The sequence below is a fragment of the Mobula birostris genome, chromosome 27 (genome assembly GCF_030028105.1).
Source record: "Mobula birostris isolate sMobBir1 chromosome 27, sMobBir1.hap1, whole genome shotgun sequence".
Classification (NCBI taxonomy): domain Eukaryota; kingdom Metazoa; phylum Chordata; class Chondrichthyes; order Myliobatiformes; family Myliobatidae; genus Mobula; species Mobula birostris.
In genome coordinates, this window is record NC_092396.1 from 12,141,497 (window position 1) to 12,163,714 (window position 22,218).

Consider the following 22,218-nt stretch of genomic DNA (forward strand, 5'->3'; position numbering starts at 1 on the left):
ACCAATGAATCTAAAGTTGCTGGCCCTCTCCACCTGATTCTCCTGATGAACACCTGGCTCATGGGCCTCCGGTTTCCTCCTGCTAAAGTCATAATTATCTCCGTGGTCTCACTGACATTAAGTAAGAGGTTGTTGCTATGGTACAAGTCAACTAGATTTTCACTCTCTCTCTTATATGCTGATTCATCACCACTTCTGATTCGGTCAATGCCAGTGTTCAAAGGAACTTAAAATTTCAAACTTAGAGGAAAAAAAAAGAGAACAGCAGCATATTTCTTAACCCTGAGGAAGTACACTTCCAGAATCTAAATCAAGTTTATTAGCACTGACATACTGTATGTTGCGAAATTTGTTTTGTGGCAACAGTACAGTGTAATACAAAAAAATGCTATAAATTACAGTAATATATACAAAATCAATAAATGCAAAAAAAGAGCAAAATAGTGATGTACTGTTCATGGGTTGACGAACCATTCAGAGATCTAATGGCGAAGGAGAAGCTGTGCCGAAAACATTGGGTGAGTGTGTGTCCCCGGGCTCCTGTACCTCCTCATTAATGATAGCAATGAGAAGTGGGTATATCCTATAAGATGAGGGTCTTTCATGATGGAGGTCATCTTCTTGAGGCATCAGCTTTTGAAAAGGTCTTCGATGGTGGGGAGGCTAGTCGTCATGATGGAGCTGGTTGAATTTACCAAATTTTTCTGATCCTGTGCATTGGCACTTCCAAACCGGATGATGACACAACCAATCAGAATATTTCCCATGGTCTATCTGTAGAAACCTGCCAGTCTTTGGTAAACCCAAAATATAGTCATTGAGAGTGCTTTCTTCATAGTTGCATCAATATGTTGGCACAGAGTAGGTCTTCAGAGAGGTTGACATACAGGAATTGAAGTAGCTTACCCTATCCAATGCTGACCCCTCGATCAGAACTGCAGTGTGTTCTTCTGATTTCCCTTTCCTGAAGCCCACGCTCAATTCCTTCATCTTACTTACGTTGAATGCAAGGTTGTTCTTGCGACACCTCTCAACCAGCAGATCTATCTTACTCCTGCACACCTCCATGTCACCATCTGAAATTCTGGTCAACAACAGTTGTGTCATCAGTGAACTTATAGATGATATTTGAGCTATGCCTAGCCACATAGTCATGACTGCAGAGTAACTAGAGCCGTCGGCTAAGGACACATCATTAAGGTGCTCCTATGCTGATTGTTAGCAAGAAGATATTATTTCTGATCTTCACTGACTGTGGCCTCCCAATGAGGAAGTCAAAGATCCAGTTGTATTGGCAGGAACAAGTATTAAAGCTTGTTCATTAACATTGAGAAAATGATGGTGTTAAACAACAACTTGATATACGTTGGTCCAGCTGGTCCAAGGTCAGTGGAGAGCCAGAGAGATTGCATCCACAGTAGACTTGTTGTAGCAACAGGCAAATTGCAGTAGGTCCAGGTCCTTGGTTAGGCAGGAATTAATTCCAGACATAACCAACCTCTCAAAACACTTCACCACTGTAGATGTAAATGTAACTGGGTGATAATTATTCAAACTGCTTATCCTGCTCCTCTTTGGTACCAGTATGACTGATGCCCTTTTGAAGCAGATGGGAACCACTGACTTGAGTAGTGAGAGATTGAAGATCTCCATGAGTTGATTGGAATAGATTGTCAGTGCCTGCCAGGCACTCCTTTGGGTCCTGACACCTGGCGAGGGTTCACCCTCGTGAAAGATGTTCTCACTTCGATCTCTGAAAATGGTATCTCAGGGTTGTCAGATGCTAGAGGGATTTGCATGGATATAGTTTAATTCTCCCTTTCAAAGCACGTAGAAAAGGAGTCCAGCTCATTTGGGGAATGAAGAATTACAACTATTTGCAAAGTTAGGTTTCACTTTAAAAGAAGTAATAGCTTGCAAATCCTGTCATAGCTGATATGCATCCAATAACAAGGGTGAGTTTCTATAAAAAGGATGATAAAAATCAAGAATTCCAATCCCACTCACCAGCTAGAGGCAGTGAAAAATGAAAATTAGAACTCAAATCAATAACTCTTGGTTAGCTTTAAACAATTCAATCTTGAACCAACTGAACAGTGGTTAATCAAGAAGATGAATGATCACTTCAGGGCTAATATTCTCAAAATGCATCATTTTACAATGACCAAGATTAAATAAATAGCACAAATGCTATCCTTTCAAGTAGGCTACCAAATAAACTACTCAATAAGGACTCAACAGTTATTGGATTGGTTAAACTACATGCATTTTAGATCCTTAAGTTTCCACTCTTCTTTAAAATTCATTTTGGATCAATGAATTTTTGTCCCCAATGCCACACACTGGCTCCCACCTTTCTTGCATTGTTATTTGGCTATTACTCAACATTTTTTCTTTTTCAAATAAAACATGCAACTGCCACTAACCTGATATTATGATAGCCAAGGACAGATAGGCCACTGCTTCCTTTACATATGTGTCACCTTCTTTACTTTGTAGGATTGACATGGCAATGGAATAACAATGCTGCTGCAGTAGGTCTCGATCTTCTGCTTTAAAGATGTCCATTATGGGCAGAAGACAGGAAGTATCTCCAATCTCAATAATTTTCTTTATTAGCTACAAGAAGAAAATAAACACTGAGACATTATCGTGAACAATTCATACTTCACCAAAACAGCACCTACAGGATCATTTTAAGAATATCACTGAAGTATCAGGCTAGCCCCAGTGTCTAGGATTTATTTTATCCCATTACTGTATACACCTTGTCCACTAATCAAATCTTTACTTTATTGAATTAGTGAAAAACAAGAGAAAGGACATTGTTTTTCCTGTCTGAACTATTCATCTACTTGAAGATCTTAATACACATGCAAATAACCCATAAAGCTATTTACAATTTCACATTTAGCCTCAAGAGTTCATATCCCATCCCAATTAGCAGAAGGATAGAATTTAAAAATCCTAGTTTATGACTGACATCAACTACTCTAAAAACTGAACCTTCACTACAAGTAGACTGTTTTGTACCTTTTGCTTTCAACAATACCCATCCAAATCCTCCTCAAATGGGTAATTTCTGGGGCTGTTCAAGGTAATGTGTGTTGATTTGAAGTTTTAGATACAGGTTGTTTACAACAAAATATTGGATAGGCTGAATATAGTTTTCTCTGAGAAGCTAAGAGAACCGGGGGGGGGGGGGGGGGTGCGGGGAAGAACTTGATTGAAGTACACAAAATTATAAAGGGCATCAATAGGTTCAAAGGTGATTTTTTTTTTTAAAAAAAGATGTCTGTAACCAAAGGGTAAAGGTTTAAGTAGCATACTTAGAGGAGAATTGGAGGAAGAAACTTTTCACCTACAGGGAAGCTGGAATCTGGAATGCACGGAGCTGCTAGTGGGGATAAGTGCATTCACATTTTAATAAAAAAAATTAGACTAGCATTTGAAGCATCATGCACAAAAGACTCCCTGCTGAGGACTGAAAAATTGGATTATTATAGATAGGTACTTGATTATTGCTGCAATGATGCAGTCGCGGGGTTAAAAAAAAATCAGCAGACTGTAACAAAGGAATGGATAGTGTTTTCAGTTTGAACAATCATTTGTTACATGAAAGCATGGTTAATGATCCATTAAGTTCTCTAAAAATGTCAAGAAAATATAAGACCAATTACAGCATACTTGAGAGACTAAAACTCCCAGTAATGATTGATTGATCATAGAATTATGAATCAAGATCTGTTTTGCGAAGCCATAGATGGCAGTTAAATTACAAAATCGAACCAACTACAGACTGAAATTGACCTTAACCGGATAAAAGGAACCCGGCCAAAAAGCAACATCCTCTCATTATCACTGTTCTCCAATTGTTTACTATTGGAACTCAAATGCTCAAAGAGCTAACAAAATGAAATGTTATGACAGCAACCATCTGTTTGTAGGGAGATATGAAACAATGGGTCTACTCTGAAGTATCACCCTTGACTTACAAGGCCTCAACAACAAAGAACAAAATCAAGACAATTAAGTACCTTGGTCACAAAACCCATGTTGGGAAGTCATCAAGAACAATTAACTCAGCATTTCTGAGGCAGAATGGCTCTACCTCCTTTGCTAGGATGCTACACAATTGGTGAAATGGAAAACAGAGGCGGAAGCGTAATAAGTAGTTCAGCTGCAATGGACAAATTGGACAAACAGGACAGACATGAACTGGAAACAGGATTTAACTCCTTTCAGATCCCTGGAATGACACAAGAACCTGGGATTGCAGCGTGAACCTAAGACTAGCATTCCAGTAAGGAGTAACTTTAGATCTCAGATTGAGAGAACAAAAAGAAGTTATGAGCCTCACTGATACTGGTCACTTCATGTCATGACAGTACAGAGCGCAAGCTGTCAAAGAAATTTGCCTTTGCAATTAAAAGTTCAAATAAAGCTAACTGCCAGTGGACAGTAGTACAAATTTCACACAGCAATTGACACAGTGGGCTAAAGGAACTGCTTTTATGGCAGGATGACCCAAACAAAATTGGCAGTTAGTTTATCATTGTCACATGTATCAAGATAGAGGGAAACATTTTGTTTAAATACCATCCAGATTATTCCATGACAAGTATATTAAGGTGGTACAAAAAGGAAAATCAAAATGAACATATGTTGCACATACAGAAAAATTGCAATGCAGGTAGACAAATAAAAGTGCAAAGGTCATAACAAGGTAGATTGAGAGATCAAAATTTAACCTTTTAGCATAGGAAAGGTCCAATCAAGGGTCTAGTGGAATGGAAGTTGTCCTTGGGCCTGGTGGTATGTGTTGAAGCTTTTGTATACTCTGCTTGACTGCAGGGGGAGAAGACAAAATGACAAGATGGGAGGGGTCCTTGAAAATGTTGGCTGCCTTCCCAAGGCAGGAGGAAGTGTAAATGATGTCAATGGAGAGTTGTTTTTGTATGATGGACTGGGCTTTGTTCACAACTCTGCAATTTCCTGCAGTCCTGGGCAGAGCAGATGCCATGCCAAGCAGTGATGCATCTATTTAAGGATCTTTCTATGATCCTTCTGACCCAACTGGTGAAAGTAATGCTGAATATCCTTAACCTTCTGAGGAAAAAGAGGTGTTGGTGTGCTTTCTTGGCCATAGCATCCACATGGTTGAATCAGCACGAATTGTTAGTTATATCTCACACCTAGGAACTTGAAGCTATCAACCACCTTCACCTCAACATCATCGATACAGGTGGAGAGTAGCTGGATGGCAGCAATTTGATGAAGCGAATGTAATTTCCAGTTTGGTACAGAAATAATGATTTGGTATATAGAGGATTGAAGAACAGGTTGCCAATGCATCATGCAGCACTCTGGAAGAACACAGAAATAGGTCAAATTTGTCCGGTGCTGAATCCTTCCTCAGGGAATTTATGTTCAGTTAATTAAATTGGAATTTGAAATATCACAAAGCTATCAAGATTATCATAAGAATGTCTAGTTCACCAATCTCCTTCTGGAAAGGAAATATTAGATCCTTATCCTGTCTGACCATTGTAGAATTCCAGGCACATGGTAAAATGACTCAAAAATTTTGTAGAAGATCACTGAGCTGCATCACAGATGCTTTATTAAATCACAATAAGTTTTAAAAAAGTGATCATCCATTGGTCAACTTAAACATTAAATTTGTAGGGACATCACTCCCAAACCAGAACCATCCTTGTAAACATCTGGGAATAGGTGCTCAAATTCTGTGTGCTTGCACAAACACAATTCAATTCAGTCTGATATGTGTATAACCTCAGAACAATACTTTCCAACACAAGAAAACTGCTCCAGCATTCAAGAAACATGATATCATACAGAACAAAACATCCCACTTACAGTGAACCAAACAAAGGCTGCAGTTCAACAAAATGCACTAGTTATTCACCAAGGCTCCTTCATTAGCACTTCCCAAAATTGCAACCTTTACCAAGATTAAACATAGTAGATGCTTGGAAATAGAACACGATTCCTTTACTTTCACTGGCTCCAGTTCAAAAGTTCCCTTATCAGGCAGGCAAGAAATTAGCAAGACTTTTGGGAAAAATTCTTGACTGCTCTAACAGCAATAAAATGGAGTTATGGGGTGGAGGCTGTCAGCTCTTAACCATCTATGAGGAGTTTCACTTGACAAGCCTTGTTCTAACTGTCCATTCCATTGAACGACTTGCCACTACACAACCCAAGACTTGGGGAAACTAAAGCCATCTAGGTTCAACAAAATATGCCCGATGGAGAAGAGAACATTGGGATCAATTACTATCTGGATGCATACCAGCTTGAAATGGAAAATGCTTCTGGAGAAGATGGTGCCAAGCTACAACATCCATTGAGGTTGTGGCTCAGTTACTTTTTGGGTTCATGGGGATGGTTCTGGGAACAGCACAGGGAGTTAAGGGGTCAAGGACAGCTTATATCCCACTATTATCAAACTTTCCAATAGACTTCCTGACATTAAGGTGGACCTTTGATTTACAAATTACCTCTGTATGATCTGGAACTTTATTGTATACCCACACTGCATTTTCTTTGTAGTTTTCACATTTTATTCTGCATTGTTTATTCTAGTATTGTACTATCTTGTTTTACCTCAATGCACTGTGTAATGATTTGATCTGTAGGAACAATATGCAAGGCAAGCTTTTTACTGATAAGGATGTATGTACGCAGAATACAACTCTGAGGTTCATCTTCTCCAGATAACTATGAAATATTGAAAAAAAAATTGTGCAAGCAGTTGAGACCCTCCTCCCACATGAACTGAGGCCCAACTTGGCCTCGCAAGCCCCGGCCTGACTCATTAAGAATGACCGCTGACCCAGCCGCCTCCATATTTGCCTTGATGTTTCAATCTTCCTCAACGCTTCAATCGGCGAGAAATGCAGTTGATCATGGCCCCACACCCATCTCTGGGCTCTTGTTCAGGACGGCTCGTGCTCCTCTCCTGGAATTTTCTTGGGAACAGCAGAGCGGTAGATCACTCAATTGAACGCCAAACTGTAAATCACAGGCTCCAACAGTTTCCAAAACACAATTAAGATAAAAAGAATAAGTAAAAGGCGTAGAAAAGGTGAAATAATTGACTATTTGGAAGATGTCGCCTGAGGAATCATTGTTCGCTGGCTCCAAATTGACATGTGACAATTATAGTTAATGTCGGTACATGTGACATTTTTAAACCAGTATCAAGATAGATGCCAGATGTGATTTACATTGGGGGGTTGCTGTGGGGGGTGCTACCTGAAGTGCCTATTCCGTGAAGTATCTCAATAAATAAATAAATAACCAGTGTCTCTACAGTCTAAAATAGGGGTCACCAACCCGTCAATCGCGATCCACCGGTCAGTCTTTGAGCCTTTCCCAGTAGGTCCCGAAGAAAAATCAAAAATAAATACACAAATACTGTTGTAATGTGAGCATTATAAAAGTAAGTAACACTAATTAGGATAATGGTAATATAGCAATATTTTTGCTAAAAAGCTGTTTGTAAAGAGAGATTGTTCGGGTTGCGGGGGTTTAGTTCCGTTCTTTCTGCCCCGTGCGCATGTGTGTAGTTCCCCCACCATGCACCGCATTTTCATCTTAGCCTGTGCTGCATCAAAGTGACCAATCAGATTAGATAAGAGTACAGACTGTCACAAACATCAATATACGGCAGTGGTCCCCAACCTCCGGGCCGCGAAGCATGCAGTGGTGCAGCGGTAGTCGGGATGCACACAGCCCATCTTTAAGAAAAAAAGCCGAAATAAACAAGCTAATTAATTAGGTGCCGCCCAGCACGTAAATGTCGGCTCAGATCAGAGACGACGCAATCGGCAATCACTCGTGATATCCTGATAGCATAGCGGAGGCGCCACGAAAGAAGGCGAAAACATACAAATTCCATCCAGAATGGGAAGAGGAATTTTTATTTACCTTGGTGAAAGTCAAGTGTGTATGTATGTTGTGCCACCAAATACAAGCACTGACTAAAAGAGGGAATCTGGAGCGGCACCACAACACCAACCACCAGGAATTTAAAGACACCTAACCCCCACAAAGAGCACAATTTCTGCCTGGAAAGTTGAGCTGAAATCAGGGTTGAAGGCCCAGCAATCGTTTTTTTACAAAACATGCTGTTCAAAATAAAGCTGCAAATAAGCATCATTTCATGTAAGTCACCTTTTGGCTGAACACAAAAAGCCTTTTACATATGGCAATTTATTCAACGAAGCAATGGTCATTACCGCAGAGACTGTTTCTAATGACTTAAAAAAAAACGGCATCACAACCGCAATACATAATATACTGCTTGGCCCTGCAACAGTGACAAGGAAGGTGGAGTCACCGTCAGAGGATGTGAATATTTTTCACTACAGTTCGATGAATCCCTGGATGTAATGCAAACAACTCAGCTTGTTGTATTTGTCAGAATGGCTTTCCAGGATTTTACAACAAAGGAGGACTTCCTCACTCTTTTGCAATTAAAGGAAAGAACGAGAGGTGAGGATATTTACAATGAGTTTAAAAAAATATGTCCCTGAAAATGACATCCCCATTCATAAACTGGTGGCAATTACTACTGATGGGGCCAAGCAATGCGCAGTGTACGCGTTGGTTTTATGCCACTGAAAGTCAGTGCCTACTTCAGGTCAACTTATCTATGTGAAATTGCATTTTCACAGATGAAAATTATTAAATCTAAGTACAGGAGCTGACTTACTGACAGACACCTCACTAGGGTTGCCAACTTTCTCACTCCCAAATAACAGACAAAAGTAGCAGTCAAATCCTGGGACATTTGTGTTTACCCCGAGAAGGACTACCATGACCATGTCTTGTGCGGGCACCTGTGTGCGCATGCACGTATGTGCCGATTTTTTTTTACCCCACAAATCGGTTTTGGCTTAATTTTCATTATTTCTACTTTATATAGGCTGTGTATTTATCATATCATTCCCGCTTTTACTATATGTTAGCGTTATTTTAGGTTTTATGTGTTATTTGGTATGATTTGGTAGGTTATTTTTTTGGGTCTAGGAACGCTCAAAATTTTTTTCCATATAAATTAGTGGTAATTGCTTCTTCGGCGTAAAGCATTTCGGCACGGAAGGTTTCATAGAAACGTTCTACCTTAGCGGGGGGAAATATGGGACAGTTGGCAACCCTACACCTCACAGACTATCTTAGACTGGCTGGCTGTAGTTATGAACCAAATTTCAGGGAACTAGCAGAAAGTATTCTGCCCCAGTCATCACACTGAGTGCAACAGTCAATTTTTATTCATTTACTTTTCATGTTGAAATAAAATTAAATAATGAAACTTAAAATTAAAGGTGTGAAGTATTGTAATATTTCTTAAAGAAAGACAGCTGTGGCCTGTTTGATATGCTAGTTAGTGTTTTCTTGTTTGAATTAATTTGAAAGATTGACAAAAGTATTCTGTGTAATTCAAATACAATTCACCCAAATAAAAGGCCTCAAATTGGAAGTACAATCTGAGCAGTTTGTTCTCTAAACAATTTAGTAGGTAGATCTTGCCTTTCACTGAGGTCGAGGTAGGGGATCTTGGGCTTAAAAAGGTTGGTGACCACTAGTCTAAAACAGTATTTCCTACTGCCTGAAGAAATTACTAGAGATTTGCTGCCACCTTGTGGCCAAAGAATTGGTAAAAATATATTTGTGGGAAAAGGACTTTCCATGTGGCACATACACGGAACAAGTATCAATTCACTAATAAGCATATCTTGCTCTCATGATTGAGAAATAAGCAGAACTAGTACAGCACAAACCCAACCAGATTTTGGTTAGAATACACACACTTCCCATCTACATGGCTCCATCAGCCCCTAGATGGTCAACCATATGCCCCCTTGAGCTTTTCCCATCATCAAAGATGATCTTGGTGTTAGCACCATAAATCTCAATTTTGCTATTGCTCCCAATTTCTACCTTGATTCAATGACAGCTTTCTAGATTAGAAACTCAAAATATAATCTTCAAAGTCTTCATCAGCTTCATCTTAAGCAGATAATTCCTGATTTTAAAATTATGATCCCTAGCTATAGACTACTCTCATCTTTTTCACTAAAGCAGAAACATTCCTTCAATCTCAACCATGTCAAGATACCCGATAATCTTAAATATTTCAAGATGATGGCTAAATTCTTCTAAGTTCCCCAAATATAGGTCCAATATACTGAGAGTTGTCATTTCATTCACCTCCATTCCGGGAATCAACAAAATGACCCTGCTTTGAACTGTTGGTTTATTGCCTGCCTGCCATGCACTTTCTCTGTAATCTTACCACTTTACTCTGCATTCTGTTATTGCTTTCCCCTATACTACTTAAGCGGACTGGTGTAAAGAAGCGATTTGAGGTACAATTTATATCTTACCTTAATTGAGACCAAGACTATCCCATTCCAGGTTCATTCTCACCAATAATTGCAGCAAGACATCCTCAGATATACACCATACTTTTTGACTTTCATTATAATGTTCCATCTGCCTTCTTAATTGTACTTGCTGCATTATGTGAAAATCCCCAAACCTATGCGCAGCAATATTCTGTAATCTCTCTCGAAAAGCCCAATTTCCTTCTATAATACTCCATGTGTCAATTTTTTAATCCTCAAACTTAACCCATCTTGATCCAAGTACAAACTTTATCCTCTTCACAGCTTTCTGACATATGGAAACACATTGTTTTTCAGTCCAATCAGACATCTTCCCTCTACCCTTTCTCCATGGCATTGATAGCTGAATACATACTGCTTTCTGTACTTGTACTGAACTCAAAAATGTCATTATCTTTGCTGTCAATTTCCACCCTTCTCTCACTTTCACTAACATTTCTGACTCTTCCCTATTTTCATCTGACATTGAGTAGAGGCCCAAATTCCACAGCCATCTTCAAAGTACCTCCTTTGACACTGCCTTCTATGAAGTATTCATACCATTCTGCCAATTTCTCTGTGTATTTCCACATCAGTGCTTTACATTGTCTATTATTTACCATTGTTTCCATCTTTCCACATTTCAGAATGACATACAAGCTACTTTGGCCCAGGGTCTATGGCAGCTCTCAGACAAATTGCACCAACCCCCTTGCTCCCCGCCCCCCATTTATTTCCTGAATTCTATTTTCTCACATGCCTATCAATTCTCTCTCGATTCTCCAACAACCCACTTATACTACAGATAATTTAAGAGTGTAGCCCACTAACCTACCAAGCAGATCTTTGAGCTGAGAGAGAAAACCAGAGCAATTGGAAAAAAACTCACATGATCACATAGACAACAGAGCTATCACTCTTGCAGCTACAGCAAGTTGGGTTCAATCATGGCCTTAAAGGCTGCCTGTGCAAACTTTACACGATCTCCTCACAGCTACATAGGGAGAAAATAGCCATCTGGTTTCCTGTCACATCCCAAAGACATGCCAGCTGACAGGTCAATATACAGATGAGCAGTGGAATCTTGGGGGAAAATATAAGAACTTGAGCTGAATAATATGGGTGCTTGCTGGTCAGAGTAAATTGGTAGATGGGCCTATTTGCATACTGTATGATAAATATTTATACTGTAAGCAAACATCATTGGGATCAAAACAAGATCACTGGAGCTGTGAAACAGCTACTTCCTTAATAAGGAATTCCTGCATTTTCCCAACATCAGGTGTCAGGCAAACCTAACCATAGTTTCCTACTGTGCCATCATGCCAGTGCTCTGAATTGCTTTTCTGTTTTGTACTCTTCTGCTCTGATGCCCAGCTCACCCACTACACTCAATAAATCATTCTCTATAACTACTACCACTATCCAAAGGATTCCACAAAATCTCCCCCCGCCCCTTTCAGCATTCCAAATGATAATTCCCTCAACTCTCTGATCTGCTCTTCCACCTCTGCAAACCTTGCCCTTCTCACAGAACTTTCTCATACAACAATGGGAAGTAAATTCCCTGCTGTTTTACCTTCCCCACTATCCAATGATTTGAAAAATCTTCAAGGTGGAAAAGGCAATTACTTGCACTTCTAATTTAATATATTGCATTCAGTTTTGAAACCAAGCAGTGTGGGTGATGGCTTGCAAAATACCTCTTGCCACTTTATTTTCCTGTCCATTCCTTCTCTGACCTCTGATTTTACACCCAAAAATCAGCTCAGAGAACAGTATATCTCACTTTCTTAATACACTGCAGCACTAGGAGCTGCATGATGAATTTTACTATTTTAGATAACTGTTTTCATTTTTCCTCTCTCTACATAAGTCACTTCCCCTCCCCACCCCCCACCCACCCATCTTTGGCTTCCGGTATTTTTAGATGTAATTGCTTTTTGGCATTTCCATTTATCCACCCTGTCTGGTACATCCTCAAACGCTGCTAATAAACTTGTCAAACACAATTTCCCTTTCAAAAAACTGTTTCTAAATGTTCTGCTACTAATTCCTTAATAATGAATTCCAGCATTTACTACAACAGATACCAGATATCTTGTCTATATACTCCTGCTTTCTGTCTCTCTTTTCTTGAATAACGATGTCACACTTACAACTTTTCCAGTTTTCTAGTCAGAGAAACCCTAATAGATTGAAAAAAAATCATAAACACTGCATCTATTATCTACAATGTCCCTTCTTTTCAGATAAAAAGGTATAAACCATCAAGTCCAGTTTAAGATGGCGCTGGTGAAGCAGAGCAGCGACTTGCTGGCAGCAAACAAAACTACAATTTACTTTATTAATCATTTAATACTTATTCTCAAAAACTATCACTGCAATCAATAGCCTACAACTTCCCTTTAGAAGGTGAGCTTTTGAACCGCCTCTAGGACCTGGCATTTTTGCAGTGAGAATTGAAGTCTTGAAGGTGCAGGACGGTTGCAGTGTACCATGAATTGAGGCAGTGGAGTCCAGGCCCAAGGGTGGGGAATGAGCCAATATTTGGCCACTGCTGGAGTGAACTTGAGGCCATTCAAAGCGGCAAATGCAAGATAAGACAAGGCAGAACTGAAGTGGCAGGGTCTGGGTCTGAGAGCAAGGAACAAGAGCTGTTTGGCCGATTTAAGCACTAGGCCACTTTGATAAGGTCAGAGTGCTGGGGCTGGAGGACAGGGATGGGCTGGTGTTCTACTCACTGCTCATAAGGTTTACTCATGTTTGCACTGAACTGAGGTTACAGCCTGCAAATAATAGGCTCCTGGATCGGCCCCAACTGTCTTTGTGGCTGTGAACTCACTTTTGTGAACTTCAGTTCTGAATGTTATTTGCTTGGTTTTATTTTTGCATTATTTGATTTCTTTTCATGGATGCTTTATCCTTGTCAATTTTAATTTCTCAAGGGATCTCCAAAACCTTATATTGTAATCTTACCTGGTAATCCATTTGCTCACTCCATTTCAGCCAAACCTACCTTTAAGTACCAGCACCAGCTTTCGAGCAAAGCTTCTTAAACTGAATGTGAAAATCTACCATATTATGATCTCTACTCTAAAATATACTTAACCATCTCATCAGAAAATCTGGGAAAGCTTGCTTTTAATGTTATTTTAATATTTAAGAAAATAAGTACTCAAACTTCAAATAAAGGTTAGTCACCCATGATCATTCTTACAAGTCCCTATTATTTCTCTATGTACAGATTTCTTAATTTACAGTTATTGTTTGACTGAAAAACAATCCTACAATGATTCCATTCACTGGCTATTTTTCATCTGCACCCAACTGATTCTACATTATGATTTCCCAAGTTACTATCATTTCTCACTGGTACACTGATCTTATTCTTCACTAAGAGTTACCCCATTACTGCTCAGGCTGTCTCTCCAGCTCCTGTTTAACTATAAAACATTTAATCACTTGCATTTTCAAATGATCTTAAACCAAGTTCAAAATACTACTCCACAAATCCATTCATTCTTCTCTCATTAAAACCTTATGTTGATGATCTGAATTGCAGAAGTTTTTATAGCTGTGAAGAAGTGCTTCCAAGAAGGCACGTGACCTCTGGTCTAACTGACTGCAAAGCACCTTGTCAACAAGGCAGTGAACGTTCAGAGATCAAGGCACAATTCTGTATCTGTCAACATAGGTATAAAGAGAAAGATGCAAGAGCAAGAGAATTACCCTTTGATTGTTCTAACGTGTAGAGACCCGAGCATCAAGTATTGTACCTGGTTAGATTCATATATAAAGCCTTTTTTCAACTGAAAGAGAGTTAGCCGAGCCAAGACTGAAGTACACCAAGAATTCTTGCCAAGTGATACCAGCAACGTTTTATGAGCCTCTTCTGTTCGGCCTAGTTGATAAAGAGCATCTGCGTATAAAATTTGGGAAAGCTCATCTGTTGGGTCCAGTTCTAACAGCAGCAAGGCCAAGTAATGAACACCCAGTGCATCTCTAGAGAAAGAAGAAAATTTGTTTGTATTTAGTTTAGTTTTTCTCCTTTAAAACTCAAATGCCATATCAGTGCTTTTTTTCTGTATCGCTATGCCTTTACCTTTAAAAAACAATATTTGGATTGAATACTCAAGTGTGAACTCTAACTGGCCATAAGAATAAACAAAATCTTCACAGGAACAATTCTGTAACTTTCTTCCTTTTAATGGGTGGTAACTAATTAGCAGCACATATTCAATGCTCTCTCAGCAGCCAAGACTAAACGCTTGGTAAACACTACAGTACTGTCTACGTTAAGTAGCAGCTCCCCAGGAGGTAATGACACATAAAAAGGGTTCTGTACATGCCTTCAGAGACTTTGTACAGTACATGCTTTATTTAAAATCCAAAAAAAACCAATGTCAAATGCCCATTCTGTCCAAATTCTTATCCTAAAAAGGGAAAAACACTAAACTAATCTACATTAATGATTTGGATGAAAGGTCAAAATATATTGCTCATGATACAAAGATAGGTATGTTGGGGAGTTGTGAAAAATGCACAGAGCCTATAAACAGATTTTATATATATATATATATATATATATATATATATCTATCTATATATATATATATATATATATATATATATATATATATATATATGTAAACTGAGTAGGGAAGAAGTTGTGATATGGAGTACAATAGATGAAATTATGAGGTATCCACTTTTGAAGAATGATTAAAAAAACACTGAAAAAATAATTTGCTAAATCTTACGGTACCAAGAAATCAGAGGGGTGGAAGTGTTTTTTTTGTATCATCAGCAACTTAGTCCCTATACCCAAATCACTAATACCTGTACTTTTAGTAAACAGAGTTGAATCTCTGAATGAATAACCTAATGAATACTTAGTCAAAGGAAAAATTAATATGAAGATCAAGACCTCTGACCTGACAGTGAATTGTTTGTGATGCCGCATGACAGCTTCGGAGATCTAGATTCAATTTTGACTTTCACTGCTGTCTTTGTGGAGCTTGCACATTCTCTATGTTATCCTGAGTGCTCCAATTTCCTCAAAAATGTACTGGCTAGCTATTTATTTGACCATTGTAAATTGCCCTTCGGTATACCTATAAATGAGTAGCAAAATTGTTACGGGAGGGGGGAAGGGGTGTCAGATGATGCAGATGTGAGAGCTTTAATGCAACAAGGTGAATGGCCATAGGAGGCCAAAAAGCCTGGCTTCCATGCTATAGGACAATGCTAACAAACCTCATGGTATACATGGTGTTTCCTAGTTTCTTTGTGGTCTGAAAATCTGGACCACCTGCAGCAAGTACATAGACCCCCCCCCCAAAATAGTAACAAAGACATTGAGGAGCAGATAGGGAGGCAGATTCTGTAATGGTGCAATAATAATAATAGGGTTGTTGTGATGGGCAATTTTAACTTTCCTAATATTGACTGGCATCCGCTTAGAGCAAGCGGTTTGGATGGGGTGGACTTTGTTAGGTATGTTCAGGAAGGTTTCCTGGTGTAATATGTAGATAAGCCAACTAGAGGAGAGCCTGTACTTATTCCAATATTGGGAAATGAACCTAGTCAGGTGTCAGATTTCTTGGTGGGAGAGCATTTTGGACGTAGTGATCACAACTTTATTTCTTTTACCATAGCGCAGGAGAGGGATAGGAGCAGACAATTTGGTAAAACATTTAATTGGGGTAGGGGGAAACATGATGCTATTAGGCAGGAACTTGGAAACATTAATTGGGAGCAGAAGTTCTCAGAGAAATGCACAGCAGAAATGTTGCAAATGTTCAGAGGGTGGAGTGGTTTGCATGGCATTCTGCATAGGTATGTTCTATTGAGGCAGGGAAAAGATGATAGGGTAAAAGAACCATGGTGTACAAAGGATGTAAAATAATCCAGTTAAAAAGTAAAGAAAAGCTTACGAAAGGTTCAAGAAACTAACTACTGTTAAAGCTCTAGAAATTTACAAGAGTGCCAGGAAGGAGCTCAAGAATGAAATTAGGAGAGCTAGAAGAGGCCATGAGAAGGCTTGGCAAGCAGGATAGAGAAAAACCCCAAGGCATTCTACAAGTATGTGAACAGCAAGGGGATGAGTCGTATGAGAATAGGCCGAATCAGGAGCAATAGTGGAAACATGTGCATAGAGTTGGAGGAGGTATCGGAGGTACTTAAAAAAAATACTTTGCTTTAGTATTCACCAGTGAAAAGGACCTTGGCAATTGTGAGGATGACTTATAACGGACTGAAACACTTGACCGTATAGACATTAAAGAAGAGGATGTACTGGAGCTTTTGAAAGGTATCAAGTTAGATAAGTTGACAGGACTGGACGAGATATATCCCAGGCTATTGTGGGAGGTGAGGGAGGAGATTGCTGAGCCTCTGGTGATGATCTTTGCATCATCAATCAGGGACGTGAGAAGCACTAGAAGATTGCAAGTTTGCAAACGTTGTCCCCTTTTCAAGAAAAGGAGTAGAGGTAACCCAGGAAATTAGTGACCAGTGAGTCTTACTTCAATGGTGGGCAAGATATTGGAGAAGATCCTCAGAGGCAGAATTTATGAGAATTTGGAGACAATCTGATTAGGGATAGTCAGCATGGCTTTGTCAAGGGCAGGTAGTGTCTTTCAAACCGAATTGAATTCTTTAAGGATGTAACAGAACACCATGATAAAGCTAGAGCAATGGATTTAGTGTATATGGATTTCAGCAAGGCATTTGATAAGGTACCCCATGCAAGGCTGATTCAGAAAGTAAGCAGGTATGGGGTCCACGGAGACCTTGCTTTATGGATCCAGAATTGGCTTGCCCACAGAAGGCAGAAGGTGGTTGCAGATGGTTCGTATTTTGCATGGAGTACAGTAACCAGTGGTGTTCCACTAGGATCTGTTCTGGGACCCCTCCTCTTTGTGATTTTTAATATCAATGGTAAGACTCTTGGCAGTGTGGAGGATCAGCGAGATCTTGGGGTCCACGTCCATAGGACACTCCAAGCTGCTGCGCAGGTTGACAGTGTTGTTAAGATGGCCTTCATCAACTGTGGGATTGAATTCAAGAGTCATGAGGTAATGTTAAAATTGTACAAGACCTTAGTTAGACACCACTTGGAGTACTGTGTTCAGTTTTCGTCACATCACTACAGGAAGGATGAGGATACTTTTGAAAGTGTGTAGAGGTGATTCACCAGGATGTTGCCTGATTGAAGAGCATGCCTTATGAGAATAGTTTGAGTGAACTAGGCCTTTTCTCCTTGGAACAACAGAGGTTGAGAGATGACCTGATAGAGGTGTACAAGATGATGACAGGCATTGATCATGTAGACAGCCAAAGGCTTTTTCCCAGGGTTGAAATGGCTAACACAAGGGGGCATAGTTTTAAGGTGCTTGGAAGTAGGTACAAGGGGAATGTCAGAGGTAAGTTTTCACACACAGTGGTGGGTGCGTGGAATACACTGTCAGCGATGGTGGTAGGGGCAGATACAATAGGTACACGGAGCTTAGTAAAATAAAGGGCTGTGCAGTAGGGAAATTCTAGGCAGTTTCTAGGTTAAATGGTCGACACATCATGGCAGGCCAAAGGGCCTGCAATGTGCTGTAGATTTCTATGATCTACATTCTAAGTATCTCAAGGCACCACAAAAACATCACTGAAACTTCTGCAAAATCTTCCAATTTTACCACAAGGGAAAGAACTTGGCAGTGTCCTGATCCAGGTTAACATTCCTGGCGATTTATGCCCTAGTAGTCAATCAGCTGAGTCCTAACCTGGGCAGCAGCAGTATCTGCGCAAAAAAAAGACCCAGCAATCTACTTCCGTATCTTGCCATGAAAAACCTATGGACCATGAGGTCTATGGTCTATGAGGTCAGCAAGACTCGGTCTCAACTTAACAACTGAACAACAAAGCCAATCGGTTCCCTGGTGCAGGTCAGGCAATTTACATGCCCATCACCACTTCTTGAAACAGAATTACTACTGTGATCTGTTACAAAAAGATTACAGGTGGAAGATAATTCAATGACACTCTCAAACCTTTTTAAAAATATTGCCACATTCCCATTTGTGAATCCCTAGTCTGCAAATACTCATGGATTAAGAACACTAAGGGCATTACACTGGGAATACACAGGGCCCCGAGTAATTCCAGATCATCTCACAAGCTCACGGACTCAGATGCTGTAACCTGTCCCCAACTGTGGGGAGTCTGTGGTTCCTGTTGGTTTCAGTCACCTCGGAATCCACCAAACTAGTGTGGAAATCAGTGATCCTCAATCTCAAGGTTCTTTCTCATGAGCAGTGCCTTATATATGGTATGTGTTCTTTAACGACTGGTTACTAGTTACTACATCCCCAAAAACTACAAATTTCCATGATATGGCTATTCTGCTTGACTACTTTATAATTTTGTGACCGTTCTGCTACTACATCTTTTATTAGATTCCCTCAGTATCTCAATGAGAACTTGAACTATGGATTCCTTCTTTTGGATTCCCATCATTCTTGAATAATAGCTTTACACCTACAGTTTTCCAATTCCCTGGGACCTCTCTAGGATTTATGGAATTATGCCAGACTACAATCCATCTCTAGAACTCAAGAATGCCACCTCACAAGAAAGGGAGCCCGACGTTAGCGTGTATAAACAATTTACTAATATTAACTTCCATACCGTGTCTGAAGTTATTTTGAAATTGAAGTGCAAAAGTTAATTTCTAAATGAATTTGAGTTAATCTACGCTAGATTTAATGGAATTAGTTTGTTTCCACTGAGAGCCATACTTTTCTTTGTTGGAAGAGCCTTGGTCTCCGGACTCTGCTGTTTTCTTACGGGGTCCAGCACCAGACAGTGGACAGCACAGCTTCTTCCGCACCATTTTCTCCCCTTCCTCCTGAAGCACCTTATACAAGAGGCCCCGCTGGTTCCACGGCACGTAAGCCTTAACGAAGAAGGCGGTTTCTTCCAACCGCAGTCTGCTAGCAGTGATGTAGTCCAAAGCCGCTAGATAGGGCTGACCGTCCAGCAACCTCAGCAAGCCGCGGCCACACATGGCCCGGACACAGCTATCCGGATGCGGCAACTCCTGCTCCACGATGGCCTGGAAGTCAGCGAGTGCTTGCCCGTGATCGCCGGCGTGCAGGTGGCAGATGGCGCGGAGAGCCATGATGGAGTTGGAGTAGGCGGCCCCATCGGACGAAGCCAGGCTCCGGCAGAGTTCGAGCGAGCCGCGCACGTCCCCGGTCAGAAGCCTGCAGTCGGCCAGCCGGATCCGTGTGTCCCGGTTAGCCTGGGCATCGACGTTGATTTGCAGCTGCAGGGCTTCGAGGACGGGCACGAGGAGGTCGGCACCGGCGTCCGATCGGAGGTCGGGCCGGCGGCACACCGTCTCCCGGTAGTCGGCGAGTTGGGCATCGATGATGCACTTGCACTGCTCGAGGAGGGAGGCGGCGGCGGCGGGAGAGAAGAGCCGCTCGAAGTGTTTCCTGGCGAGTACCGGATCGTTCTCGAAGGCCGAGGACAGGTCACGAATAACCCGCCTCAGACGATTGCCCATGACGAAGTGGGCGGCGGCCCGGCTGATGAGGCCGGAGGTTCGGTATCGGGGGCTCGATCCATCGAGGCCGGACCCTGCCGGCGCGCCGCTCCCCGCGACGTCTTCCATCCGCCCTTTCTCCATCTGGCGCGTGGCGCTCGCGCAAGGGACACCGCCGTCACGGGGCCGCGTGGCGCCGTCAGCAGCTGTCACGGCCGCCAGAAAACGGCGGCAGTCGCCGAGCAACCGGTCGTTGTGCGCGGCCTTTTCTCGTTGGGACAGGTAGTGTTTGAAGGCGTGGACGACGCGCGGCACGTCAGCCTTCTGCTCGGTGGTCACGAACGCTAGGGTTTCTTCCCGGCGCTTGGCGAAGGCCTGGAGGTAGTCCACGACGCCGTTGCTCGAGTGCTCGTCGGTTAGGACCCAGGCCAGGGCCCGAGTTAGCAGCAAGCCCAGCGAGTGGTTCGGATGCGCATTGAGCAGGGCGTTGCAGCGGCTCACCGCCTCGTCGTGCTGCCCGTTCCTTAGCAGAGTTTCCATTCTCAGCACCGAGGCTATCAGGTTGCTGGGGTTCAATAACAAGAGGAAGTCGGTGACTATCTCAGTGCTCACGGGCGCCTCACCGGCCGGCTCGGTGCCGGTCTGGAGCGGCACCCATGTGTGGCCGGCGCACCAGCCCTCCAACACGGCAATGATGCTGGCCAGGCCGGATTCCCCCAGAGAGTGTACGTGGTGGACTGTCGACTCGGCATCCCGAAGGAAAGCTGCAGTGTAACAGGCGGTGGCTCTGGTTGGATCACCGCACGCCAGGTGCCGGTCGCCGTCGGCGCAGGGTTGGCCATACAGCTTCTGTTCAGACATCACAATGATTCCGAGCTGTCATCTACCAAAGCCAAGCGAATAAACCACATCTGGAAAAGAAACGTTGAAATTCCAGGTTACATTTCTCTAACTAATTCCTTCCAACCGGGGCGAACCTAACTAAATTTCTTTTCTTGTATCTTTAAAGTTTACCTTTGTCAAAACTTTAAAGGTACAAGTAAGAAACTTACTATTTTGTCCAATTGTACTGACCACTTTCTTACCAGTGCCATTGGACAAAATAGTTTTATACTGGATTTAACTTGACACCTGATTGAGTAGTTTTAGAGTTTGTCTCCTACATGCTCCAATGAGTTAACCATTGCCCCTCCAAGGATTAGGATTCAGAAGTTTATCATTATGCAGAGACAATGCATTTGCTTAATTCACTTCCATTAGTGAAGTTTTGTGTGATGGATTTGGGAGTTTCCCAATTGCATCTGTCCATATTTATTTCTCAATCATCATGGTTTTATAGTCATTTCCAGACAAAACAATCAAAATTAACTCCTACCACTCCCTTGAAACTGTGACATCTGAATGTTCTTAGTTTGCACAGACATTCACTTTGTTTATTCCCCCTCACTATTTTCCCCATTCTCCCTAGTTGTGATAGAGGCCATTGACTAGAAACAATGTTTTTCTCCATAGATACTGCCTGACCTAGAGAGGCATCATGATAGCTTAGTGGTTAGCACAAAGCTTTAGAGTACCAGCGATCCAGGTTCAGTTCCCACCGCCATCTGTAAGGAGTTTGTACGTACTCCCTATGACTGCGTAGGATTCTTCAAGGTGCTCCGGTTTCCTTGCATGGTCCAGAGATGTACTGGTTAGTAGGATAAATGGTCATTGTAAATTGGCTAGGGTCAAATTGGAGGGTTGCTGGGCATTGTCGTTCAAGGGGCTGAAAAGGCTTATTTCATGCTTTTATCTCAATAAATGAGTATTTAAGCAACACTCACAACACGCTGGAGGAACTCAGCAGGTCGGGCAGCATCCATGGAAACGATCAGCCGACGTTTTGGGCTGGTACCCTTCGTCAGGACTGTAGAGGGAAGGGGCAGAGGCCCTATACAGAAGGTGGGGGGAGGGTGGGAAGGAGAAGGCTGGTAGGTTCCGGGTGAAAAACCAGTAAGGGGAAAGATAAAGGGGTGGGGGAGGGGAAGCAGGGAGGTGATAGGCAGGAAAGGTGAAGAAGGAATAGGGGAAAACAATGGGTAGTAGAAGGAGGCGGAACCATGAGGGAGGTGATAGGCAGCTGGGGGAGTGACATAGGGATAGAGGAAGGGAGAGGAAGGGAATTACCGGAAGTTGGAGAATTCTATGTTCATACCAAGGGGCTGGAGACTACCTAGACGGTATATGAGGTGTTGCTCCTCCAACCTGAGTTTA

General features: G+C 41.7%; 1 protein-coding gene across 1 annotated transcript in view; it reads right to left on the reverse strand.

The window, feature by feature from the left end:
- ttc34 (tetratricopeptide repeat domain 34) overlaps nt 1-22,218 on the reverse strand; it is a 75,767-nt gene that overhangs the window by 40,195 nt on the left and 13,354 nt on the right. Inside the window, exons 2-4 of the mRNA XM_072244853.1 lie at nt 19,214-20,876; nt 14,198-14,423; nt 2,427-2,619 (exon numbers count right to left, since the gene is read on the reverse strand). Coding sequence (XP_072100954.1) covers nt 2,427-2,619; nt 14,198-14,423; nt 19,214-20,826 — 2,032 coding nt within the window. The 5' untranslated portion in view covers nt 20,827-20,876. The remainder of the gene's footprint in view (nt 1-2,426; nt 2,620-14,197; nt 14,424-19,213; nt 20,877-22,218) is intronic.